Raw genomic sequence first — 23,569 nt, forward strand, 5'->3', positions numbered from 1 at the left:
CATAATAACAGTCACGGTTTTCTTTTACAATTATTTGATTTATTCAAAAAAAAAAAAAAAAAAAAAAGTTTTGTTACTTTGCAATTTCAATTTATACTAAAAGATGGTAAAAATGCTACTTGTTATCTATAAGTACATCAAGATCTAATTCCTATATTTACGCTAAATGTATGTTATTTTAGGCTAAAGCTAAGAAAACAAGAAAGTTTGCTCAAATGAAGCGAATGATCAGTGCACATGATACTCGATTGTAACTAAATAAAATAAAATAAAAGATCTTGATGTTTTACTAAAAAAAATATATTTATATAATATTTACATATAGAAAAGAAAATAAAGAAAAACAAAAAAAGAAAGAAGAGAAAAAAGAAGAAAAGGCAGTTCGACATGTGTAAATATTCATTAAATAGTATTGAATTATATGATTATTATGACTAAATTTCGAACTTTTATTTGAATAGTACTCAAGTTGCTTCATCAATGTTCTTTCAGTATAATTCAGCTCTTGGACCACCCTATCATGTTTTAGTAGATACCAATTTTATTAATTTTTCAATTCAAAATAAGCTTGAGCTTGTCAAGTCAATGATGGATTGTCTCTATGCAAAATGTAAATGCAATTATATTTATATATATATATATATTGTATAACTAACCAAGTAGTTTAGCTGTTCCTTGTATTACTGACTGTGTCTTGGCAGAATTAGAAAAGTTAGGTCCTAAATATCGTATTGCGTTAAAGTAAGTGAATGAAATTATAATTTTTTTTTATAGGTTAGTTCTAAGTAATATATTCATATACATATATAGAATTGCACGTGATCCTCGTTTTGAAAGACTCCCTTGTTCTCATAAAGGTACTTATGCAGATGACTGTTTAGTTAATCGAGTTATGCAACACAAGTGCTATATTGTTGCTACTTGTGATAGAGATTTAAAGCGACGAATTCGTAAAATACCTGGCATCCCTATTATGTGTATTTCTAATCATAAATATGTTATCGAAAGACTTCCTGAACTTGGTGTTAATCCTAAATAAAAGTAGATATTACAAATTGTAAATAAAGTAATTGTAGTTTTTATTACTCTTATTATCCTTTGTGTATTATCAATACGATAAAGAACATGTTTTATAGCAAACAACGTTTTTAACTGGATTCGACATTTCCTTGTTAAAGAAGGAAAATTTGCAGTAGTAACAATTGGCGGGGTTTGATAAGAAAAAAGGGATAATAATCATTGTTTTTTTTTTTTTTTTTTTTTTTCTTTTTCATTACTTTTTCTCCTTATTTTTAATAAAAATATAAGTGAATCTTTCAATGAGTAAAACGGCTATGATATTTGGCGCCACAGGTAAAATAGATAATTCCTTCTGTTCCAAATAGATTCTTAAATAATAATATAGGCGCTGTTGGCAAACAACTTTTGAAGGACATATTAAAGAATGGAACATATGCAAAAGTGATTAGTGTCGGTAGACGTCCAGTCGAAATAGAAGACAACACGATTCCTCAAGATAAACTGGTAAGTACACTATAAATCTCTTGCTTTTTGCTGTATTTGTTATAGACAAACCCCATTGTTTGATTGATTTTAGGTACAAAAAACGATTGATTTTAATAATTTGGAAGCCTATCGAAATGATTTTAAAGGCGTATCGTAAATACATGCAATATGACATAGATATACGTAATAGAAAATTAATCATATAATAGTGATGTATTTTGCTGTCTTGGCACAACTAGAGCTGATGCTGGAAGCGCTGAGAATTTCATTAAAATTGATCAAACCTATGTCTTGGACTCTGCTAGATTAATTGCTGAAGAAAATAAAACAGACAAAGCTTTATCTCCTGTACATTTTCTGTATTGTTCTGCTTCAGTAAGTCAAGCATGTATTTATGTATTTATTTATTTATTTATTTTTTTCTATTTAGAATTCAAATAAGAATTCAATGTTTTTATATCCAAAGACAAAAGGTGAGACTGAAGCTGCACTTGAAGAAATAGGATTTGAAAAGGTATCCATCTTTCGTCCTGGATTCTTGGAAACTGTTGAGCCTCGTACACGTCCTCGAATGAGTGAATCTATTGCATTTTCTATTTTTAAACCAATCAATCAACTCTTCAATTTAAACATGGTTATCTCGGTTGAAACTGTTGGTAAAGCAATGCATAAAGTAGCTGCAAATGCTTCTATTAAACCAACTGAAGAAAAGAATATGAAACAATCTTCAATTGGATCAACTATCTTTTCCTTTTCTAACGCTGATATTGAAGAAATCGGCCATCCAAACCACTAAAATTTTACAATTATTTTTTACAATTATTTTTTATTTTATTTTATTTTATTTTTTTTTTTTTATTTTATCTCTTTTCGTATATCGACTCTTGAATTATAAAATGAAGGAATTAGATCCTCTTACTGTTAGTGGAATATTTGAGTTGAAATAATAAAAATAAGTAGTATTTTAACTTGCTCTTTTATCGTTGTTATTTGATATAGTTTACAGTTGAACTCGGTCAATTTTATGAAAAGTCAAAAACATCAGGCAATGTTTACGTTACAATGAAAAGAAGTAATGTTGAAATTATACATAAATATTCACTTCATGTTGATTTATTTTACATTTTAATTAAATACAGTGACTGAAGAGAAATTAATAAAGGTAGCTAAAATGAAAAAGGAAATACCTAGAGGAGGTGATGCAGTAATTGGAAACTTAGACATAGATAATGTTCAATACCCATGTCTCGTTCGTGCAACTTATAAAAAGAACAAGATTAGTACTATTGTAGTGTATAACATTATTTTATTTTTTTGCATGTATGAATATATGGACCTAATATCTTAATTTGAACTCTCCATTATAGATTGCACCTGATGATTTTAATAGATTTCAAAATGCGTATAGTACAATTATTAGAGCTTATATGGATACATTGAAAAAGAGAGATCGTTCCAAGAAGATAAAGAAAGTCTCAAAATAATGATTACAATAATAAAATAGATGTTGTAAAAAGAAAGGAGTTAAAGAAGATACTTTAATTTGTAATATGTTTTCTTGTTTATTCTTTCAAGACTATAATTTAGTAAAGTTATTCGATTCACGACCATTATTCTTCAAATCGTTAAGATGGAACCATTTACAATTAAATTTGTATTTTTTTTTTTTGTTAATGCTTAGCTTCTAAAGATACAAATATATCGTCAAGTCAAAGCAAATGACTTGATAATAGCCTTCATTTTCTTTTTTTTATTCACATTATCATGGTACAGTCATATTTACAGTATTTAAACTTGAGATTCAGATGATTTTTCAGGAAATTAAGGACAAATTTGTAAAGCAAATTCAGAAAAAGTTAATATCCATTTTAGAAAGAATAAAACAACTTGGCAAATCGTTTTTTTTTTCTACATGGTAAAAATCTAAATACTTCTTCCTGACAGAGAAAGGGAACAGTGTTAGATACGGCGATATATACATATTAAAAAAAAAAGTGTTTTTCTTGACATAAAGCAAAAGGACGACTATAGCTATATTAATCAAAAAAAAAAAAAAAAAAAAAAAAAAAAAAAAAAGAAAAAGAAATTAATCTATGCCATAGTATCAAGTCATTAGCTTACCTTTGATGTATGAAACTCATGCATACCGATAAGAATCAACTTCCTATTTTTCTGCCGATATTTTAAAGTTTCCCATAAAACTTCTGTTACTCCAATGTGAAGTCCTTCGGAATGAACTGCATTTCTACCCCTTCATTACAGGTACCAAAAGCAATAACAGGTGGCTTGCTTTTATTAGACTTAACTTTCTTGGGTTCTCAATATCATCAGTTTTTTTTTTTTTTTTTTTGACTTCCATTTGTACATTTAAAATAAAATAAAATAAAACTTCTCTTGACGATTTTGATATACAATTATCAACGTACTACTCATTGGATTTAAATTTTAAACGTATTATAGTCTTTATCATGACAAAATTTTATTTTTTTTAAAGAAAAAAAAAAAGAATGATCGTAAAAAAAGAAGTTTTTTATTTTTCATTTTTGTTAATATTATAAAAAAAATGCTTTTCTTAGTTCTCAAATCTCTTTAAAAGAAACTTGATACTAACAGGATTAACCACGAGAAGGTGAAAGCATATCTAATCCCAAAAATAAAACTATAAACCAACACCAATACTAAAGCTGGTTATTTTTTTCTTTTTTCTCTTCAAGACAGATAGACCAATTTCGACTAGTAGACACTTGGCAAAGTACCAACCTGACCCAAGCCTTGCTAGAAGAAAAAGATAGAATTCCTCACTTCCTACCCCAATAAAAAATACAGTTGGATGTAAGTTTCACTGGAAGCCGGGCTAAACATTCTGACCTGTAGCGTGGCGAAGTGGAAGGAATCCAGATACATGAAGTGCACGACCTGACTATTGTTTACCTGAGAATGTCCCTTCTTTGACCCCTAGCATCTACTTTTGACTTAACAGTAAATACAAGCTGGGATTCTTCACCTAAATGAATAGATGAAAAAACCACGGTCAGAAACGTAAGCTGTGCATCCTTATCTATTTTTATTTTATAAACAGCAACTAGATAAAAATAAAAAGAAGGAAAAACCTCCAAAAAGAAAAACAGAAAAACTAAACCTTGAGATAAGCCCTTTCAATGGTGCAGACAAAGAGTACGCTAATCTCCCTAAAAAAGGAACAGGTTTACAATTTCCAACCCCAAGTATCCTTTTTATTTCCCTCCTCCTTTGGAAATAAATCAAACTTGAGCAGTCAAAATTCGATAAGGTCCCATCAATTATCTAAGGTTGCAATAATCCAAGGTGAAGGCGGATATGCATGTAGTAACCAAAAGAGAGTCTAGGCCCTCCCCTTTAGCCATGTTATAAACGGACAGTTCTACAAACTCAAGTAAGCCAAGCTATGTGACTTGAGCACACTTCATAATCCTGACTTTCTCTGACTTTAGGAAAAAAAAGAAAAAAAAGGGTAGCAATGTATTATTATTCTTATGCTTTAAAAAAACTAAAGAAAAAGAAAAGAAAAAAAAAAGGCAAAAAGAAATTTACTCTTATTTATTATGAAGCATGTGAAAAAAAAAAAGAAAAAGGAGAAAAGAAGGAGAACATACTAGACCTTTTCTTTTGTTTTTTTTTTTTGTTTTGTTTTTTCTTTTTTTTTGCACATGTACATCACATTATTTATGAAACTTTAATACATGTGTATGCAAATAAATTTACAACTTTTTCTTTTCTTTGCCCATAAAATACTTTTTACCAAGTATTTATTTAGGAGTTTACACATTATATATTAAAATATAAAAATGAAGACTTACTAAGAAAAAAAAAAGGAAGGAAGGAAGGGAAACACAAATAATTTAGATAATGCATTTGAATGCTTGGCGAAAAGTTAATTAAACGAGTAACCAAAAAGAGTTAGAAAATGTTACACGATAGATTCTATTTTTGCATGTAGATCGTATGTGTTGGTTATTAAAAAAAAAGAAGAAAAAAGGACAAGAGAGAGAGAGAGTAAAAAGTTGTAAAAGCTACTTCTATAAACAAGTTTTATCGATTTGATAATATATAGTAAAATTAAAAAAAAAAAAAATAGGGAATCCGCTTTAAAATTTATTCAATATACAATTACACTAAAAGTATGCAGTCAATTGATCTACATTCGTTTTGAACTAGAAAAGGCTTAGGCTTAATACATGTGTGTAAAAAAAGGAGGAAACTATAACAAAGGAAAAAAAAAGCTGGTGAAACCAAGGGGTAACAAAAAAAAAGTGAAGCTAAAGGAACTGAAAAAGTTAATTTATAACCTAAGGTGGTGCTAAAGATAAACATCTGTTACACTATATATAACAATCTATCGTTCTATATCCCTTAAATTATTATCAACTGAGGGGTGTAGGGAGGTACTGCTGACGGTGGAATGCAGTGGGATAGACATAAAATCTGTAAATTACTGATTTATAGGTATTTTGTAAAGTAGAACATTGTTTTGGCTGAAGGTATAATGTAAAATATCAACATTATTGCAGAGGTATCTAGCTGTAGTTATAATAAAAACATGAATACATTTAATTGATCTAACCCTTAAATCTAGACAAATTAATTAGTCACAGTCACTAATAATAAACTTTTTTTTTTTCTTTGAAGAATATTATGACTATACTTCCAGATCAAAATATATAAAAGCAATACTTATTGGAACAGTATTCTATTATTCAAATATCTTTAATAGACAAAAACGCATATAAGGATTTGCATTGATAGCAATAACTTAAAGAAGTATCATTCCTTGAGCAATGATATTTAAAGACATATTTAGTAGTTTTTTTTTTCTCCACCCTTTTTTTTTTCTTTAGGTTATACAAATGAATATCTAATGATGTAGAGTCGATATACATCAAAATGCTGTGTACAAAAAGCTATATGCAGTATGATCTGTCATTATTAGTTCTACACAATGTAGTTTCCTCCTTTACAACTAAAAACATCATTATTGTATACAATCATACAAATATAATTCCATATGATACGCAAACACAACAAATTATAATGTATACTACCTTTTTCTCTCTCTTTCTATAATACTATATATTTGAAGAGTTTAAAAAAGAAAAATGAGATCTTTAGGATTGTCTATACAAAAAAAAAAAAAAAGAACCCCCTTTTCTTTTGTTTATACTATACTATGGCTAAATATGTATATTTTTGAAGGCATTGTTCAGTTAAGCATATCCTCGAAACATTTCTTTAAATATTCATAGAAATCCTCTGTCTCGAGTGTTATACAATATTTGAGTTGAAACCTGATTAAAAAAAAAAAAAATGCGGATAAAAGATGTGAAACCATCGATTATATTTACTATATTTAGGATATTATCACCAGTAGCAGCGTTTAATTAATTCTATCTATGCAAGCGCAAAGGATACCATTATTCATGTTTGTATTATCTGACTTATTTCTTGTGAAGCAATTGTTATATCCAATATATTTATAATGGTAGTTCTTCTCACCTGTTTAGCTATCATTGTATTATTCCTTGTCTTGTTAATTCTAATACAAAAAAAAAAAGTCTTGTATATAATTACTGACATGATGATATCTTATATGAGTAACAGTCTGATTAAATCATATTCTTATTGAATACTCTTGCCATTGATAATATTTTAATATATATTTATCAATGATACTGATTCATATATTTGATTTTATATGTATGTTTGTATATAAAGTATTGTATATATTTAGTATTTCTTTTGATAATTTGCTTCTTCTACCTCGTGTTAGTTCTTTTTCAAAATATATATATATATATATATATGCTCGTAAGATTTACATCATAATTAGTAGTTGATATGATATTATTAAAAAAATACGATATACATATATGAATATATGTGCATTTAAGCATTGTTACTATTAGGCTAGAATACAAGTCGACAACGATGTGCTTAACTTGACATTTATATTTTGCTATTCTGAAGAAATCTACATTTTCGTACCGAAAGGACATGCAAAACCTCAAATAGATATGATTGTCATAATTCTGACAATTAAAACCCCCCTTTTTTTTTGCATACATTTAATAACGTCTTTTTCAAGTTGATGTAAAGAAAAAAATGATTGTTAATAATGAATAACAAACTAAAGGCTATTCATAATCAAATTAATAATTGATTATTCTTTAACATAGAATTTATATACTATGATCATTTCAGAAAATAGACCATTTATTATTATAAACTTTCTTCTTCAGAGTCTACAGAAGTAGTAGTGATGGTGATAAAAAGTTAATTTTATTTACAAAGAATATTATACAATAATATAGATAGATTATTTTCAAGAAAAAAAAAAGGATTTAAATAGAAATTCTTATATGTACATAATATTACTTTATATGATTAAGACATTAAACAGCAGCAGCAGCAGTAGTAGTAGTAGTGCTTGTATTAGATGAGGAAGGTGGTAATAGGACTGAATTTCCGTTGGATCTTTTTGTAGATATTAACGCAGAAATAGTATTGTCAAGCATAGATGAAACAACGGACAAGTCTGTTCTAGAACGAGAGGATCTTTCTAATAAGATAACTACTTTAGTGAGATCTAAAAAGATTTCTATTTGAAATTCAATTTCCTCGAACCACATTTGCCAGCAATAATGGGTTGCATTCTTTTTGAGTGACTCATATAATGTTAATGAATGGTTTCTCTTTTGTAATTGATTTAACTTGACTCTCTTCCTTTCATGTTGTCTTTCTTTTTCTTCTTCCTTTCTTTGATTGTCATTTAAAAAGAAAAATTGAATACGTTGACGAGTGATGGTATTCAAGTCATTCGCTGATAATAAATCATTTTTGACTAATGTTCCAATAAATCGAATAAGGATACAAAAGTTTAAACGTAAAAATCGACTATGTTGTTGAAGAGTCATGATGGTTGAAGCTCGAGGAGACGTTGTTGAAGATGTGACTAACAAAAGACGTCGATTGTAATGACTGTGATAACGAGTGGCTAAACTATCTAAATGACGATGAATATGATTTAATAAAAGTCTATGATGGATTTCAGTGATTGGTTCAATTTCGAACAATGCAGTTAGTGTTGGATAAAAGGTAGTTAAAAAACTAGTGATTAATCTTCCCATACGAGTTGGATAAAAATCAGTCATCAAAAGGGGTCGATAATAGTGTTTGATATTTGATGTATCCTGTTCAAGGATGGAAGAAGTGGCTTTATTATGTGTAGTTGTATCAATATGCTTGGGCACTACATCTAAGAGTGGGTCAAGTAGCATATGATCGACTATGATACCAAGGGATTTATCAAGAAAAAAATCTAAACATGGTTCCCAATTTTTAAGAGGTGACTTATCGTAAATTTCGACTGCTAATCTATTAGATACGCTTTGTAAAATGGTGTAATCAATCGTATCTGTATCCAATTTATAACCATGTCTACTAACATAAGCTAATGCAGCATGAACCATATGATTAAAGGCATTTAACTGAGGCTTAGAGAGATCTATATGATATCGATACCAGATAATTTGATGTGCAATCGCTCTACAATAACGGGAACAAGTTGCTAAATACCACACATCTGCAAAGCTTAAATATTCTGATATTCTTAATAATAATTCAAGTGGCAAATGTAATAGATTGGTTGAATGTTGAAGAGATCGATATTGATGATCCACCATAATAAACTATATAATGTTAACACAAAAAAAAAAAAAAGTATTTTATATGGATATAAAGAAGAAGAAAAAAAAAGGGAAAAAGAAAGAAAGAAAAAAAGAGATAAACTAATGGAAGAGAAGTCGATCATATTCGAGACCCTAAATTCTGGACTTTTTTTTATTATTATTATTAGCTTTATTTTTATTTATTTTTTTTTTTTTTTTTTTGGATTCTTAAGAGAAAACAAATGTTGATATCTTATATGAATACATCAATTTTCATCGCCAGACAAAGCTTTAATTGGTAACTAATCCTGGGGGGTCCAGAACATTTTTTTTTTTTTTTTTTTTTTATCAAGCTGTTGTACGAAATTATGAATTTATCAACTAAAATTAATTTCAGAAAATGTATTTTACTAGGCTATATAAAAAAAAACAGTATTTTGTTTTAATAGTAAAATATAAAGACATGTTATATATAAAATAGTTTTATTATTAGAGAAGAATAAATACATTATTAAGAGGGTAAATGATTATTAAGTGTGTAAAATTAATTATTTAGAGTGATATATGGTTACGTTAAACATTTGTGATGATTAATAAATAGATGTATATGATGAGTACATAAATATATAATGTATAATCTAATAGTGACTACTATTATCGTATTAGCTTTTACTTATTATATCCTACATATACACATTGATTACTTGGTATATTTAAACTAGATGTATTTATAATGACTTACCATACAGTCCATCGTTCATATATTAAATAATAGGTGTAGTAATAGAAGGTAGTTGCGAAGAAGAATAAATATCGGATGAGGTTAAATAATCTATAGTAGTAGTTGTAGTAGTAGTAATAGTAGGTTTAATTGTATTCATATTATGTTGTATTTCTTTTTCCATCACGTCAACTAAAGTACGTGCCATTTCAAAGTCATAAGTATACGAGATAGACGATTTTGAGATATCTAAACAATGAAGTAGACCCATTCTACCAATTTCATAGTAATCCTTATTGGTATTATAACTCATAAGTTTTCTATATACAATATTAGCAAATAATAAAACCATAATTGGAATATGACAATTTTCACGTTGTTGAACCATGGCTTCAATAATTTGAGTAATATTATTTGCTGCATTAAGACTAGTTTTTAAACTTTGTACAGATAAAGGTGTACTGGGTACACGATCCATAGGTGCAAAAGGTTGGTATAATAAGATTCGGTTTATGTTGTAACAGAGACTAACCATATTAATACAATAGTGTGAAAATGATTTGACGTCAATACTAAAATACGTTTTCTCGTTATCATCTGTCTTTTGTATGTCTTGTTGACCAACTTCGGAACAAGGTGATTGTGGAGAGCAGCAAGAAGAAGATGAAGAAAATGAAAATGGTGACCCACTATGATTGAATAAGTTAGCATTGTTAAATAAATCCAAGTCAAGTGATTGCCATTCTTCTGGAAGACTTTGATTAAATTCTTCAAGCTTCTTCTGCATAGCTAATAGTTCTTTAGGTTGATTCATTGAATCAGTATTGCCAGTCATAAGAACAGACATTGTTTGCTCACGAAGGATTTGTAAATGAATAATGTATACCCATGAATTCCATGCATAATAATCAATAATGGCTGCATCAGATTCTTTATTATCTGTTTCAGTTAAACCAGTTTCTGGAATAGATAAAGTACAAGGAATAGATTCAAGAGGAGGTCTACATTGGCTCAATCCAGCAGAACCAGTACCTTTATTCCCTTGGAGTACTTTATACCAAGCATTGAAGTAATAAATACACCAGATAAGCATAGATTCATAACGCGTTAAAACACGATTTGTATCATAAAGGCCTAATTCTTGAGCCATATTATAAGCTATCCATTCATAAAAATAAATAACATTGGGATAACCATTTTGATAATTACAATACGATAATAAAAATGCGGCTTGACAATGTTCTAAAGTAGGTTCATCAAAGCATTCAGATAACAGTTCACGACCACGAAGACAATAAGCGACTGATAAGGCCTTACCCATATTATAATGGGGTACATCACTTGAAGGTTGTTTGCTCCAAACATGTAACTGAAACGCATTTCTAGCAGCCATAGAACAGATTGCATAAATTAAAACTTTAGCTGGCCTTTTTTCAGGATTAGGATCTCGATAACGAAGTAAGAAATTAGATGTATCTATAATCGGAAGACGAACAGTGGAACAGCAATGTGCGCGACAATATAAATCCACTAAATTATCTGTTAATTCTGGTGAAATATCAATAGGATAGCCTTGAGGTATGGTATAATTGGAATGAGCCCATGAATCCCATATAGCAAATCCAGAAGAAGCAGTACGAATAGATTGAGTATCATCAAATTCTATTGCAATTTCCTCTTCCTTTCCTTTATGAGTATTTAATAAAGAAGAGTTATTTGATGATAGTGTCGACATTGAACATTGAAATTGATCCACAAGAGTAGATAAATCATTATAAGAGCTAACATTACTTTCAACTGATAAACCCTTTTTTGTACTAATAATTTTCCACACTGTTTGTTGCTGTATTGGTTTTATTTTTAGAGATTGATTGGTTCTTGTAGAAAAATCCTTTGTCTTTTGAGCAAAATCTTTTGCCATACGATCAAGTGAATCCTGCCATTGATCCATCATTTTATTCATTGTATGTAATACTTGGGATATATGATTTGCTTTAGGTTCAGACTTCTTGAATTCACAGTCGAAATTGTTCATCTTACAACGACTACACTTTGGAAATGTCAAATCACATTGCTGTAAATCTTTAAAGCATTTTGTACAAGGATATACAGAAAAATTACTTGTAGATGCTACTTTTGTATTAAGTCTTATCTTTCTTTTATAAGGTGGTTCCTCTAATAGATCATCATTATCTAAACTTGATGTATTATTCCCCAAGTCTATTTTACATCTTGTAGTTGAATGTTGTTGTTGTTGCTGCTGCTGCTGATAACACAACATAGGGGCTACAATCTCTGTTGACTTGAGTCGATCATTTAACTTTTTAATTCTATCTCCTAAAGTTTCTGTTGCCTTTTGTAATTTTTTGAGAGTTGGAGCTGCTTCCGGATAAACACAATTAATTCCTCTTCTTTGACAACGTGTACAATTAGGTTTCTTTCGATCACAAGCATGTCTATTTCATATATAAATATAATGCTTATCTGGGATAATTTGTATCTATTTATTTTTCATTATTATTTTACACACCTAAATCCTCTGCATCTAAAACAGGCAGCACCCAAATTTACTTGTTTTTCTTTGTCACCTGTTTTATTAGCATTAGACATTTTTTCTTTTTGTTAGATGATGAGATGAGATTAGAGACGAAAAAGATATAATATAAAAAAAGGGACACATTCATATCATTATTATTACTATGATATTGAAACTCAATTTTTTTTTTTTTTTTTTTTTTTTTTTTTTTTTTTTTTTTTTTTTTTACACATTTTGCCGAGAATAAAATTAATTGTTGGGCAGATTTACGAATAAATTAATTGTTTTCATTAAATTCTATTCAGAATATAAAATTTATTTATAAACAAATAAACATGTAAGAACAGTTTTTTTTTCTAAAAAAAAAAGCAAATACAAGAAAAATTAGTAAAATTATACTGTATGCAATACAAAAGAACTATTTAAAAGAACAACATTATGTATTACGTAATTTATATGTATGAAAGATTGTATTTTAATAATAAAATGATACGACTTTGCTTTGTGTCAATTTTATTTTACATAACTTTTTTTTTTTTTTTTTTTTTTTTTTTTTTTTTTTTTGCATTTAAGCGTGTATTTTATATTAATCCGATCTACAAATGCGTGTTTAAAAAAAAAAAAAAGTGGTTGATAGGTTTCAAATTCATATCAATTTCTTTAATATCACATGAAGATAACAAAAAAAAAAAAGGTTTTATTTTTTATTTAATAGAATAGGCGTATGAACGTGTTTTACTTTTACTAAAATAGCATTTCTTCAACAATAAAAATAGCAATAAAATAAAATAAAATAGGAAAAGCGGACGGTAGAAAGCTTTATTTAACAAATAAAATAAATATTTACTATGTTGCAAAAGTTTATATAAAATGTTTCATCTAAAAACTAAGATCTCTTTTTTTTTTTCCGTCCACCAAAACATTTTCTTGATTTGATACTCACTGTCGGAGGAACTTCTACTATTCTTCTAAATGCGTAATACTGCTTAATTATCGATAATAAAAGTTTATCGTATTATTATTGTTATTATTGTTATTATTATTATTTTTTTTTTTTTAAAAAAAAGGTTAAATTATTGTCTATATACACCACAGCGCGTTTCTGTAAAATGATGTATCGCCCCTAATGTTTATCTGATAAAAACACGCTTCAAGAGTGGTTTATTAGACTTTTATGCTAAAATCGTTTCGTGTAGCCATAGAAACGTATTAAAACATCCACTTTTAGTTATATTTCTAATAATTAAGGGGTTAAATTTCTCTCTCTGCCTTTTTTTGTTGTTGTTGGATTAAGCATATTGTTAGTTTATATAGAATTGTCTTTTAACTTTGTTTTGAATAGGAAAATGTCATTACTGCTGTTCGCTAATTATTATGTGTGTGCATGAAGTTTGTTCTTTCATATTTCTATTGGTTGATAAATTATATTATTATTTTAAAAGCCATTTATAATTTCCCTTTTTTTTTTTCTCTCTCTCGCTCTTCAATTTCTTTCTTATATGTAACAAAGCCATATTCATATGTCTAATATGGCTCCATTGTTTTCTTTATTTGCAATTATTCCCGTAATATTAGGCGGGTTTTATTTTTATGCACATCAACGTACTTATGGTAACTTGGATATTACAACATCCTCAGTTGCTTATAACCGAACTCAATATCATGACTTGCTTGACTGGGATAAATATGCACTTTCAATTGAAGGTATACCAACTTTAATTCACTCAGGTGAATTCCATTATTGGCGTATTCCTGACAGAGAACGTTGGTCACCTATTTTAAAACAATATCGAGCAGCTGGTTATAATACAATTCGAATTTATTTTCATTGGGGTTACCATTCTCCTGATGAAGGAATCTATCATTTTGATGGCAATCGTGACATTGAATACCTTTTAAATCTTTGTGAAGAATTAAATTTATTCGTGTTAGCTGCTCCTGGACCTTATATTTGTGCTGAAACTCAGGGTGGTGGTTATCCTTCTTGGCTTGTCGCTAAGCGTGAGTTGAATATACGTCATAATTATATTATGCTTTGGCGTAAATATGACCCTCTATTTGCTGACTATGAAGTACAATGGCTTAATCAAATCCTACCTATAATTGCAAGACATCAAATTACAGAAAATAAGAATGGTAAAAAAGGTTGTGTATTGGGTCTTCAAATCGATAATGAATTATTTGAAACGATGGCTAATTTACTACCAATTGGTTTACATGATCAAATGAGAGTTCTTGCTAAAGCTGCTAGAGACGCCGGTATTACTGTGCCCCTATTCACTAATGATGGCTTTGAAGAAGGTGGTTGGGTTCCTCGTTCTTCATTAATAAATCAGAAAGAAAAAAAGAAGTTTTGGAGTAAAGATAAATTTGGTATTGATCTTTATGGTTTCGATAAATATGTTAGTAAGTAGGAAGGAATGAAAGAGAGAAAGAAAGAAAGAAAGGAAGTAGATAGTTAACTTGTGTTTAATAGTTTTTGCGCCTACAAGTTCTCCAAAATCTTGGTTAATTAATAGTGGCGTCTCAGTAGCTTCTTGGGATGAATGGAACCCTAAAAATTTGGAAAATTCAATGGATAAATTGGAAAAGAAAGTACGTGGTTTTGGTGGTGGAGCAAAAGAAGTAAGTTGCTTCTTTTTTTTTATTTATTTATTTATTTGTGCTTTTACTAAAATTTGTAGCAAAGTCACCTATGTTTATTCCAGAACTTCAAGGCGGTTGGTTTAATCATTATCAATTACAACATACTTATGATCAAATTTATGATTATTATGGTGATGAATATACTAAGCTTATATTGGAAACAGCTTTCGCTCAAGGTGTTACCATGTCCAGTATATACATGATTTATGGTGGCACTAATTGGGGAACAATTGGTGATCCGTAAGTTGCATATCTTCGGGAATCTTTTTTTACATATACACTTATTTTTTTATTTTACTTTATAGTGATGTATACACTTCATATGATTATTCAGCATGTATTCGTGAATTTGGTATGCTTTCTGGAAGAGGAAGAAATGTACGTAAATCTCTTCTCCTTACTCGTTCATTTGATCCATATTTTACAAAGACTGAGCGCGTTTCTCATCCAAATGTGAAGTCATCTATTCCTCATACACTTAACCTTCAACGTTATTCTGTTGGTGGAGATCAGGAGGTCACATTTACTTTCTTTAGAAATTTAGATCGTAAGAAACGTGAAACCTTTGATGTCACTATTGAGGAAAAAGGGGATACGCTGACGATGGGATGCTACTTACCTTACAAAACTTCATTTATTGCAGTTGGAAATTATACAAGTCAAAATGATTTGCATCTAATTATGTCTACTATTCCTATTTTGACTCGTATTGTAAATAAAGAAAGCAATGAAGAAGTCTGGATTGTCGAACCCAATGTGATTGGAGCGATGGCTTTTAGAACTAAAGAAGTTAAAGTTACTGGTAATATGCAAGACGATGCCTTACGTACAGATGGACCTGCTATTATTCTCACCTTTGAAAAAGACCATGGCTGGACAAAGATCGAAACTGTTAGTGGCAATCTTTATATTGTAGGTCTTTCAAAATCAGATGCCAGTACATTATTTGCTGAATTCGAGGAGCCTTATTGGAATAATGGAATCAAGAAATACCCAGCTTTCGTAGCTTGGGGCGCTGACCACTTTTTCTATAACAAGAAGAAACAAGCACTCGAAATCAACCATAAACGCTTTGAAAGAACTATTCATATCTTATCTTTCGAACCTATTGTGGATAATCGTGCAATTGTATCTTCTGATAGTTTTAATCTTCCTTTCATTTATACATTGACTTATCCTAATGCACCTCATATTTCGACAGCGATCAAACCTACGCATTGGGAATACCGTACAGTTGATTTTAAGAATTTGCCTTGGAATGATGTAAAAAGACTTGAAGGAAATGCAAGTGTCACATTTGATGCACTTGATTACCATTACACGAGTGGACATATACTCTATCGAGCCAAATTTCAAACACCTAATAAAGAGGATCCTGAAGTCATCTTATCCTTGAACGCACGTAATAGAGCTACAGTCGTAGTAAATGGTCATATCGTAGGTGGTCATACAACCTATTCTCGTCAACTGTTTATGCCTGGAGCTAAAATTGGACCTGATCCCTATTTCTTGGGCTCTCATAAATATAACCTTTCACCTTTCCTCTCTCATACTAGTTCGTTAGAAAATGAGCTTATTATCCTAGTTGAAAGCTTTGGCTTAAATCGTCAAGCATTTATTATGAACGATATTCGTAATCCCAGAGGTATAATTAATGCTAAATTGAAAGGACTAGAAAACGATTCCATATCCTGGGAAATAACAGGTGTTGATGTTCGTACTTTGTCAATTCCTTATAGTTCCACTGGATTCCCTGATGAGAATAAAGTTTCAGGATGGAAAACATACAAAAACATTGAATGTAACGATGCAATTGAATGTACTCTTCCAATTACAGTTGCAATGGGTGTACAATGGTTCCGTTTCCGTTTTGATAATGAATTGAAGAAATCAGTATCTTCTTATCATGTCCCTCTTCGTCTTCATTTGGATGGAGAATGGACTGCAATGGTATTTGTCAATGACGTCTTTATTGCGAGATATTATGGAAATGGTGATGGTCCTCAACATGATTTTTACTTGCCTGATAATTTGATTCGTACCAAAAATAATGAAGTTAAGATTCTTGCTTATACTTGGAAAGATACAGAAGGAAAATTACTTATTGCGGGATGGCCAGTGTTGGCTGATAGTGGAAACTTGATTACACATGAAACGAATGGAAAACCAGCTGAATATGTGATATATAAAGATCAGATTACATTATAAAAAAAAATTGCTACAAAATAAAAAAAGCTTGCTTTATATGGTCATATTCCTTATGTACAAATATAAAGGTATAACAAATAAATTGAAAAAAGACTGTTTTATAACGCACAAATATAACATTGTTATTATGTTTAGTCTTTGTATATTTAGTTTCATCAATACACTATTATATATTGCTATTGTTTCCTTTATATATATATATATATATAAGCAACATCATCTCTTGATTTACATGCTTTTTATGTTTGCTCTCCCTCCCCTTTTTTTTCTCCTCGTTCATAATACTAAATAACATGCTATTATGTATTGAAAAAAAAAAAAAGTTGATGTAACTCAGTTTTCATTGTAACACAATTAAGTCAATTCTAGGATTATTTATGTTAAAAAAAAAAAGTGCGAACATTTGAAAGGGGAACCCTTTCTTTTTTTCTTTTTTGTTTATTGTTATTACTATCTCTCTTTGTTGTTTCCGAATAATAAATTCTTATTCTTGTTTATGTGTATTTCCTTCTTTTCTTTTCACAAACTTATATAATCAGTTATTAAGATACTGATATTAGTTATATCATCAATTAGAGATACTATAATACCTATAAACCTCATATAGAAGAAATGGAAGATCTTTACTCTTCTTTAGCTACTGCATCCCTTCATTTTAATAACGGTCAAATCAAAGTGAGTTCCTCCTTTTTCCTCGAGAAAAACCAAAAATAAAAAAAAAAAAAAGTTAAAGTATACCTCATAAAATGGCTAATAATCTATCATCATTATAAATATATATGTATATAGGATGCTTATACTACTTTTTTACTCACAACGCAGAATGCTTTAAGACCACTATTTGACGTAAAATTTGTTCATTGTTGTAAGTAAGATATGCGTAGATAGTAAATAAATTAAATACATACATTTGTTTCTCTCTTTTTAGCCATTATTTCAAAACTATCACATTCTGACGATCTAATAACTATTTTACATTTATGCATTGATTCTATAGAAAATATTATAAAACAATATTCAACTACCATTCCAACACCAACGAAAACCATACCTCCCCCATTACCCCCAAAACCTTCTCATGTAAACAAGCTGGTCTTGTCTCCAAAATTAATGACTCCTATACCAGCAAAAGATCGAGCTATAACAACAAATAGCAAAAAGGGTAAATTATATATATATATATATATATATATTACGTAATAGATACTTATATAATCGTTTTCATAGTTCATTATAATACGAAAAAACCTACTAGTAGTATTAGTGAATACCAAATGAATATGTTCATGTGTCAACAACATGAGGATGGACCTATCCCCGATGGAGAAATTAACCCAACTCATCTTGTGCCAGCACAAACAAATAATAATAATGACACTTTAACCCCTCCTCCAAGTGAATTAGGAACATTCATAAAAAGAGTCGACCCTATTCCTCATATACCTATACCTCCACTTCTCACGACACACAGGGTATTACAAGCTAAACTTGATAAACTTGAGACAGCCTTAAAGGAATTCCATACACAAAGAAACCAGCTGAGTCAGGATGAGAATCAAATGAGAGACGAGCTTGATATGGCCATTGCAAAGTATACACCTTATATTGCTGAGGCTAAACAGACATTAAATCGAGTTCGTACACTCTATATGAGTGCAGCTACTATCCCTAGTATACTTCAATTTCAACCAGGATTAGTGGCCTATCAACTAACAAGGATTGAATCTGCCATCTTTCTCGCCATTCCTCCACACGCATTACTTACACATTCACCAAAGAATCCTCATCCACGTCTTGTCGCTTCCTCCGATTTTTTCAACTATGTAACTCGAGTTATTGAACATTCGATTCTCTTACCTCAGGAGGCCTCCTCTCGAGCGCAACACATGAATCATTGGATTAAGATAGCCAGTAAATGCCAAGAACTGAACAACTATCAAACCTTGAAGGCCATCGTCTCTGCGTTAGGGACACCGCCTGTACAACGATTAAAGAGGACATGGGCGTATATCCCAAAGAAAAGTATAACTCGATTAGAGGCCATGAACGAACTCATGTCAGAGGCTAATAATTATGGTAAATACCGTGAACATATGGGGATTGTATCTACTTCGGTTTTAAATGGTAAAAGTGTCCATTTGATCCAATCTGAGCATTACAGGAGACCTACGGTGCCGTTTTTAGGCACCTTTATTCATGACATGACTTATTTATTGGCTGCTGTGGGACAGCAATCAACACCACTATCCAATCATCATCATCATCATCATCACCATACAAAGATGACGATACCCATTCGAACTTCTTCTCATAACAATACTCTGTCTAATAGTGACCCACGTATTCAAAAACTTTTGCAAATGCTTGAAAGATTTCAACTTACACCCCCTTATGAGAGGAAACCAAATGCAACATTATCAAAAATAATCATGAATCATAAATCTCAAACAACACGACCTGTCTTTTCTCAGGCTTTTCAACGAAGTAAAACAAGTTTTGGGCGATTAGGAGAAGCAATTGGTTTTGGTAATAATAGTCAACATCATACTACAGAGAATAGTACTCATTCACTATCAGGAGGAGGAGGAGGAGGAGTAGGAGATTTAATCATCCATAGTTCTTTACAGCAAAGCAATCATCATTCTGAAAGTTCTGATATGGAAGAGCAACAAAACTTAGTTACACAGTATTTATTGATGCGTTCATGGGTTAACCAGGCAACTGTGGATGAACTGAGTGTGATACGTGAGCCACCATCTCATCATAAGCATGCCTCTGAAAGAACAAGCAGCATGGGAAGTCACTACACAAGTTCTATCATAAGCAATGCAAGTTCTTTGATACTGCTCAGTAATAATAATAACAGTTCTACTACCAATAGTTGTTTAACATTAGCTTCATCCTCATTGAATGATAGCAGTCGACCTGAAAGTTTAGATGATAATCATTTGTATATTTATGGAAAAGGATCAGCTAATCAAAATGAACCACTTGCAACTTCTTCATCCACTCTAGTGTCATGATTGTAAGATTTGTATCTTAATCTCAATTTAGATAAATAGTCATAATAGAATATATAATGCATTTCTATATTAATTCTGCCAATGTAAATACAAAAATATATTTTTTTTTCCTTGTATAGGAAAATAATTAATAAAAGTCCTACACATCTGAAAATATATCTTCTTTTATTATTGTTCTGCTGATTATACAGTGCTTACGGTCTCAAATGGCCAATTAGTGCCTATGTGATTTCCAATTGGCGATTTTGTAAAAACCAAAAAGCCGATTTTTTTTTTTTAACAATTAGCGTTTCTTAACTTTTTAGCACTTATACAGATGTTTTATTAAGACACTTAGAAAATACATTAACAGAATGTTGAATACGATTAAACAGTAATTTTTATTTAAAAATACATGACCCCATTTGAGCACGAGGTGTTATTAAATACATCAAATTTGTCCGGGACGGATCAGTTTAAAGGGATAAGGAACGAAAAAACCTCTTTAGGAGCAAGAGGAAAAACATAAAGGAAAGGAAGGACGCGATAGGTGTAATGTAAAAATTATACAGGTAGTGTAGGAGAAGGAGGAAGCCAATCTAAGAAACGCTGACTAGGATTGGGTGGGGTAGGAAGAATCGGCTTAGTTTGTTGTAACTGGTCAAGTTCATGAAGGATAAGGCAGATGGAGGGCCATCTAATGTGCCAAGGGGTGACGGAATGAGATGAGGCAGGTTTCTTGGCGGGAAGTTGGTTTAAAAGGAAGGACAGGGGATCTTCTATAGTTTCAGGCATCTGTAACCGACGATGCATTTGGAGACATACAATTGCATATCGTCGAGTGAGGCGTTGAGATGGATGAGTGGGTATTTATGTAAATACAGTGACTCACAAAAGTGTGGCAATGTTTCGGAATTTTAAGTAATTTATGCAAATTCGCAATAACTGACCATCTATTTATTAAGCAAAGTGCTATATAGTATATACTAGAAGAAAGACAGAAGTCTCCTCTTTCTGTTGACACTAATAGCATATATGCACTATATAATGCTTTTATTTCAAAAATAATATTAAAAGGTTCCCAGTAGTTTATGATGCATGGACCTTTAACATAATACAAGCGACAGACACTCATATTGGCACTCATCAAAATCTAGTTCAACACAATCTACAAGAAATTTTTATTGGTACTATTACATTAAAGAGATTCCTTATTAAACGTATCTCCATTCGAATCAGAACAACGACAAAAGCCCTGAAAATCACTCTATACACAGTAAACTACAAAAATTAGAACTGTCTACATGGACTCAGTGTCCGATCTCGTTCATACCTGTGAATTGGGACGACGTAAAAATTCTTGGATTACTCATGCATATCCAAAACATCAAGAGTGCTTGCGATTAAATTAAAATAATGACCGGTGATAGTATTTGTAGTTTTGATTGCTTTAGATGGGCCCGGTAACTTTCGTTTCTTTGAGGGAGCAGCATATGGTCGTCTTACTTTGACATTGATGATCCCAAAATGGGAATATAGAGCTCAGGATTGTTGTAGGTGTCTCCACGATTGCTCTCTCCTTTTTTTTTTTTTTTTTTTTTTTTTTTTTTTTTTTTACAAAGCAACTGTTCTTTTCAAACTGATATGGGACACTGCTTCCTCAATAAAGATTGAAATTTGAAAGGACTTTTATAAGACTTTAATATACACAGAGAACAAACATTCTTTTATTGAATGTGTGCCATGTAATTTCTTGAAACATGCCAGCTTGGCTTGTGTACCGAACAAAATTTAGATGTCTGCCAGTATGGAAAAACTTTCTGTGGGAGAGTGTGCCATATGATTTGAAAAAGAGTGTAAACTACAAAATAAAAATGCCTAGAAGGTTTCTGCTAGTTGTTTATGTCATGTAGCTCACCTTGAGCTTACTATAAGGATCAGACAATAGAGAAGACAAACTCTTTATTCGGTAAATAGTACGAGGCATTCAAAAAATTATAACCCAATGCAATACTATCACCCAAAAAGACTACTATGGTAGATTGGCATTCAGTGAGAATCACTTCACTGAAACCAGAAACTAATATAAAAAATACTACGCGAATTGACCGGATGATTGGATTTTGCAAATGCGCCAATTGGAACGATAAACTCTGTAAATTTATAAAAATAACTTTGTGTCAAGCTGAGGGTAAACTAAGAATAATACAAGTACGTGTAATAATTTATTTCATTCAAAAGTATATGTATTAGTTGTAGAAGTAAATATACAAAAGACATGGACATGTCTATGATAATTCTTAATATTATAATAATTATATCATCAAATACAATTTCGTTCTATTTTCATCTTATTACTACTTATCATCTTTATTCACAAAATATATATATATACTCGCACATTATTTAACACTCACGTTAGAATAGATACTTATCTTATTATTTTTTATTAATAAACATTATTAACATGTGTCAGCGTATTTCCAGTCTTTTCTTTATTCTATACATTTTTTTTCCTATTTTCGATTTTCTTACTGCTTAAACTTATCTGTAAACAACAACACTACCCACTCGGTTCTGTTTTCAACGATTAGATATCTTTTAAGAAACCACAGGAACATTTTAAGAAACTTGGTAAGACTTTTATAACCCTTTCGTAAATTTATACATGTACATTTATATTATTTTATGCAATTTTTAAAAAATTTTCACGCTTAATATATGAGTGTAGCCCTTACTTTTCAACCTCTACTTTTGAACTAAATTAAAGTGGCCTCTACTTTCTAACTGAATTAAAGAGGCCTCTACTTTCTAACTGAATTAAAGAGGCCTCTACTTTCTAACTGAATTAAAGTGGCCTCTACTTTCTAACTGAATTAAAGTGGCCTCTACTTTTCAACTGAATAAGTGGCCTCTACTTTTCAACTCAGACTGAGTTTACAATTTAAGGGGTTTTTTTTATCTAAGATGTCTGGACCAAATTTATTAAATACTCCTTATCTATCTAGCTCTAATATTAGTTATATGAAGCATTCTAACCTTCCAAATATATGATAATGAAAATGAAAGAAAAAAAGGCATTGCGCAATCCTTTCATGATTTATAATTTGAAAGAATTGGTTCTCATATATCATTCATAATACGAACCCCTAATCTAGTGGCACCTTCTTTAGCTTATTTTCTATTGTGTAAGAGAAATAATAATTAACAGTTACGCACAAAGATAAAATTTATGATTGAAGTGGCTAAT

The 23,569-nt window shown here is 30.3% G+C and overlaps 9 protein-coding genes across 9 annotated transcripts; 5 read left to right on the top strand and 4 right to left on the bottom strand.

Annotated features, from left to right (window-relative positions):
* Window positions 1–84: 84 nt before the first annotated feature.
* Window positions 85–1,091, top strand: BX663DRAFT_512728 (Fcf1-domain-containing protein). The gene is made up of 6 exons (XM_051528051.1): window positions 85–106; window positions 183–250; window positions 326–391; window positions 462–610; window positions 669–741; window positions 811–1,091. The coding sequence occupies exons 1-6, from the start codon at window positions 104–106 to the stop codon at window positions 1,037–1,039; spliced, it is 588 nt and encodes a 195-aa protein (XP_051381872.1). The 5' UTR covers window positions 85–103; the 3' UTR covers window positions 1,040–1,091.
* A 164-nt stretch (window positions 1,092–1,255) lies between these two features.
* On the top strand, window positions 1,256–2,388 carry BX663DRAFT_512738 (uncharacterized protein). The gene is made up of 5 exons (XM_051528052.1): window positions 1,256–1,353; window positions 1,406–1,524; window positions 1,598–1,659; window positions 1,716–1,881; window positions 1,937–2,388. Exons 1-5 carry the CDS (start codon window positions 1,320–1,322, stop codon window positions 2,300–2,302), a joined length of 747 nt encoding a protein of 248 aa, XP_051381873.1. The 5' UTR covers window positions 1,256–1,319; the 3' UTR covers window positions 2,303–2,388.
* Window positions 2,305–3,055, top strand: BX663DRAFT_512747 (signal recognition particle, SRP9/SRP14 subunit). Its single transcript, XM_051528053.1, has 4 exons — window positions 2,305–2,426; window positions 2,506–2,578; window positions 2,646–2,794; window positions 2,874–3,055. The coding sequence occupies exons 1-4, from the start codon at window positions 2,403–2,405 to the stop codon at window positions 2,988–2,990; spliced, it is 363 nt and encodes a 120-aa protein (XP_051381874.1). The 5' UTR covers window positions 2,305–2,402; the 3' UTR covers window positions 2,991–3,055.
* Window positions 3,056–7,790: 4,735 nt separating this feature from the next.
* Window positions 7,791–9,331, bottom strand: BX663DRAFT_512753 (uncharacterized protein). The gene has a single exon (XM_051528054.1). It carries the CDS (start codon window positions 9,219–9,221, stop codon window positions 7,932–7,934), a length of 1,290 nt encoding a protein of 429 aa, XP_051381875.1. The 5' UTR covers window positions 9,222–9,331; the 3' UTR covers window positions 7,791–7,931.
* A 392-nt stretch (window positions 9,332–9,723) lies between these two features.
* On the bottom strand, window positions 9,724–12,575 carry BX663DRAFT_512755 (uncharacterized protein). The gene is made up of 3 exons (XM_051528055.1): window positions 12,458–12,575; window positions 9,949–12,383; window positions 9,724–9,889 (listed from the first exon to the last, which is right to left on the bottom strand). Exons 1-2 carry the CDS (start codon window positions 12,535–12,537, stop codon window positions 9,971–9,973), a joined length of 2,493 nt encoding a protein of 830 aa, XP_051381876.1. The 5' UTR covers window positions 12,538–12,575; the 3' UTR covers window positions 9,724–9,889; window positions 9,949–9,970.
* A 1,377-nt stretch (window positions 12,576–13,952) lies between these two features.
* BX663DRAFT_456168 (glycoside hydrolase superfamily) lies at window positions 13,953–17,431 on the top strand. The gene is made up of 4 exons (XM_051523855.1): window positions 13,953–14,869; window positions 14,940–15,088; window positions 15,153–15,349; window positions 15,415–17,431. Exons 1-4 carry the CDS (start codon window positions 13,984–13,986, stop codon window positions 17,315–17,317), a joined length of 3,135 nt encoding a protein of 1,044 aa, XP_051381877.1. The 5' UTR covers window positions 13,953–13,983; the 3' UTR covers window positions 17,318–17,431.
* A 307-nt stretch (window positions 17,432–17,738) lies between these two features.
* Window positions 17,739–20,478, top strand: BX663DRAFT_512758 (ras guanine nucleotide exchange factor domain-containing protein). The gene is made up of 5 exons (XM_051528056.1): window positions 17,739–17,817; window positions 17,894–17,992; window positions 18,107–18,182; window positions 18,246–18,479; window positions 18,545–20,478. The coding sequence occupies exons 2-5, from the start codon at window positions 17,930–17,932 to the stop codon at window positions 20,338–20,340; spliced, it is 2,169 nt and encodes a 722-aa protein (XP_051381878.1). The 5' UTR covers window positions 17,739–17,817; window positions 17,894–17,929; the 3' UTR covers window positions 20,341–20,478.
* A 254-nt stretch (window positions 20,479–20,732) lies between these two features.
* On the bottom strand, window positions 20,733–21,186 carry BX663DRAFT_512762 (uncharacterized protein). Its single transcript, XM_051528057.1, has one exon. The coding sequence runs from the start codon at window positions 21,112–21,114 to the stop codon at window positions 20,884–20,886; it is 231 nt and encodes a 76-aa protein (XP_051381879.1). The 5' UTR covers window positions 21,115–21,186; the 3' UTR covers window positions 20,733–20,883.
* A 48-nt stretch (window positions 21,187–21,234) lies between these two features.
* On the bottom strand, window positions 21,235–21,846 carry BX663DRAFT_456177 (uncharacterized protein; the record flags this gene model as incomplete). The annotated part of the gene is made up of 1 exon (XM_051523856.1): window positions 21,235–21,846. A coding segment is annotated over exon 1 (231 nt), but the record flags the coding sequence as incomplete, so codon positions are not given.
* Between the last annotated feature and the right edge of the window lie 1,723 nt (window positions 21,847–23,569).

Source organism: Cokeromyces recurvatus, assembly GCF_025118155.1.
Source record: "Cokeromyces recurvatus strain NRRL 2243 chromosome Unknown BX663scaffold_16, whole genome shotgun sequence".
Lineage (NCBI taxonomy): Eukaryota > Fungi > Mucoromycota > Mucoromycetes > Mucorales > Mucoraceae > Cokeromyces > Cokeromyces recurvatus.

Bases quoted from the DNA above. Each gene is read 5' to 3' on its own strand.
- BX663DRAFT_512755 (XM_051528055.1), bottom strand. From the start codon at position 12,537: ATGTCTAATGCTAATAAAACAGGTGACAAAGAAAAACAAGTAAATTTG. The intron at 12,384-12,457 runs GTGTGTAAAATA...TATATGAAATAG, and splicing joins TTTAGATGCAGAGGATTTAG to ACATGCTTGTGATCGAAAGA.
- BX663DRAFT_512758 (XM_051528056.1), top strand. From the start codon at position 17,930: ATGGAAGATCTTTACTCTTCTTTAGCTACTGCATCCCTTCATTTTAAT. The intron at 17,993-18,106 runs GTGAGTTCCTCC...ATATGTATATAG, and splicing joins TTAATAACGGTCAAATCAAA to GATGCTTATACTACTTTTTT. The intron at 18,183-18,245 runs GTAAGTAAGATA...CTCTCTTTTTAG, and splicing joins CGTAAAATTTGTTCATTGTT to CCATTATTTCAAAACTATCA.
- BX663DRAFT_512738 (XM_051528052.1), top strand. From the start codon at position 1,320: ATGAGTAAAACGGCTATGATATTTGGCGCCACAG. The intron at 1,354-1,405 runs GTAAAATAGATA...ATAATAATATAG, and splicing joins TATGATATTTGGCGCCACAG to GCGCTGTTGGCAAACAACTT. The intron at 1,660-1,715 runs GTAAATACATGC...ATCATATAATAG, and splicing joins AATGATTTTAAAGGCGTATC to TGATGTATTTTGCTGTCTTG.
- BX663DRAFT_512747 (XM_051528053.1), top strand. From the start codon at position 2,403: ATGAAGGAATTAGATCCTCTTACT. The intron at 2,427-2,505 runs GTTAGTGGAATA...TATTTGATATAG, and splicing joins AGGAATTAGATCCTCTTACT to TTTACAGTTGAACTCGGTCA. The intron at 2,579-2,645 runs GTAATGTTGAAA...AATTAAATACAG, and splicing joins TTACGTTACAATGAAAAGAA to TGACTGAAGAGAAATTAATA.
- BX663DRAFT_512753 (XM_051528054.1), bottom strand. From the start codon at position 9,221: ATGGTGGATCATCAATATCGATCTCTTCAACATTCAACCAATCTATTA.
- BX663DRAFT_456168 (XM_051523855.1), top strand. From the start codon at position 13,984: ATGTCTAATATGGCTCCATTGTTTTCTTTATTTGCAATTATTCCCGTA. The intron at 14,870-14,939 runs GTAAGTAGGAAG...TGTGTTTAATAG, and splicing joins TGGTTTCGATAAATATGTTA to TTTTTGCGCCTACAAGTTCT. The intron at 15,089-15,152 runs GTAAGTTGCTTC...TTTGTAGCAAAG, and splicing joins TTGGTGGTGGAGCAAAAGAA to TCACCTATGTTTATTCCAGA.
- BX663DRAFT_512728 (XM_051528051.1), top strand. The intron at 251-325 runs GTAACTAAATAA...ATTTACATATAG, and splicing joins AGTGCACATGATACTCGATT to AAAAGAAAATAAAGAAAAAC. The intron at 392-461 runs GTAAATATTCAT...TTATTTGAATAG, and splicing joins GAAAAGGCAGTTCGACATGT to TACTCAAGTTGCTTCATCAA.
- BX663DRAFT_512762 (XM_051528057.1), bottom strand. From the start codon at position 21,114: ATGCCTGAAACTATAGAAGATCCCCTGTCCTTCCTTTTAAACCAACTT.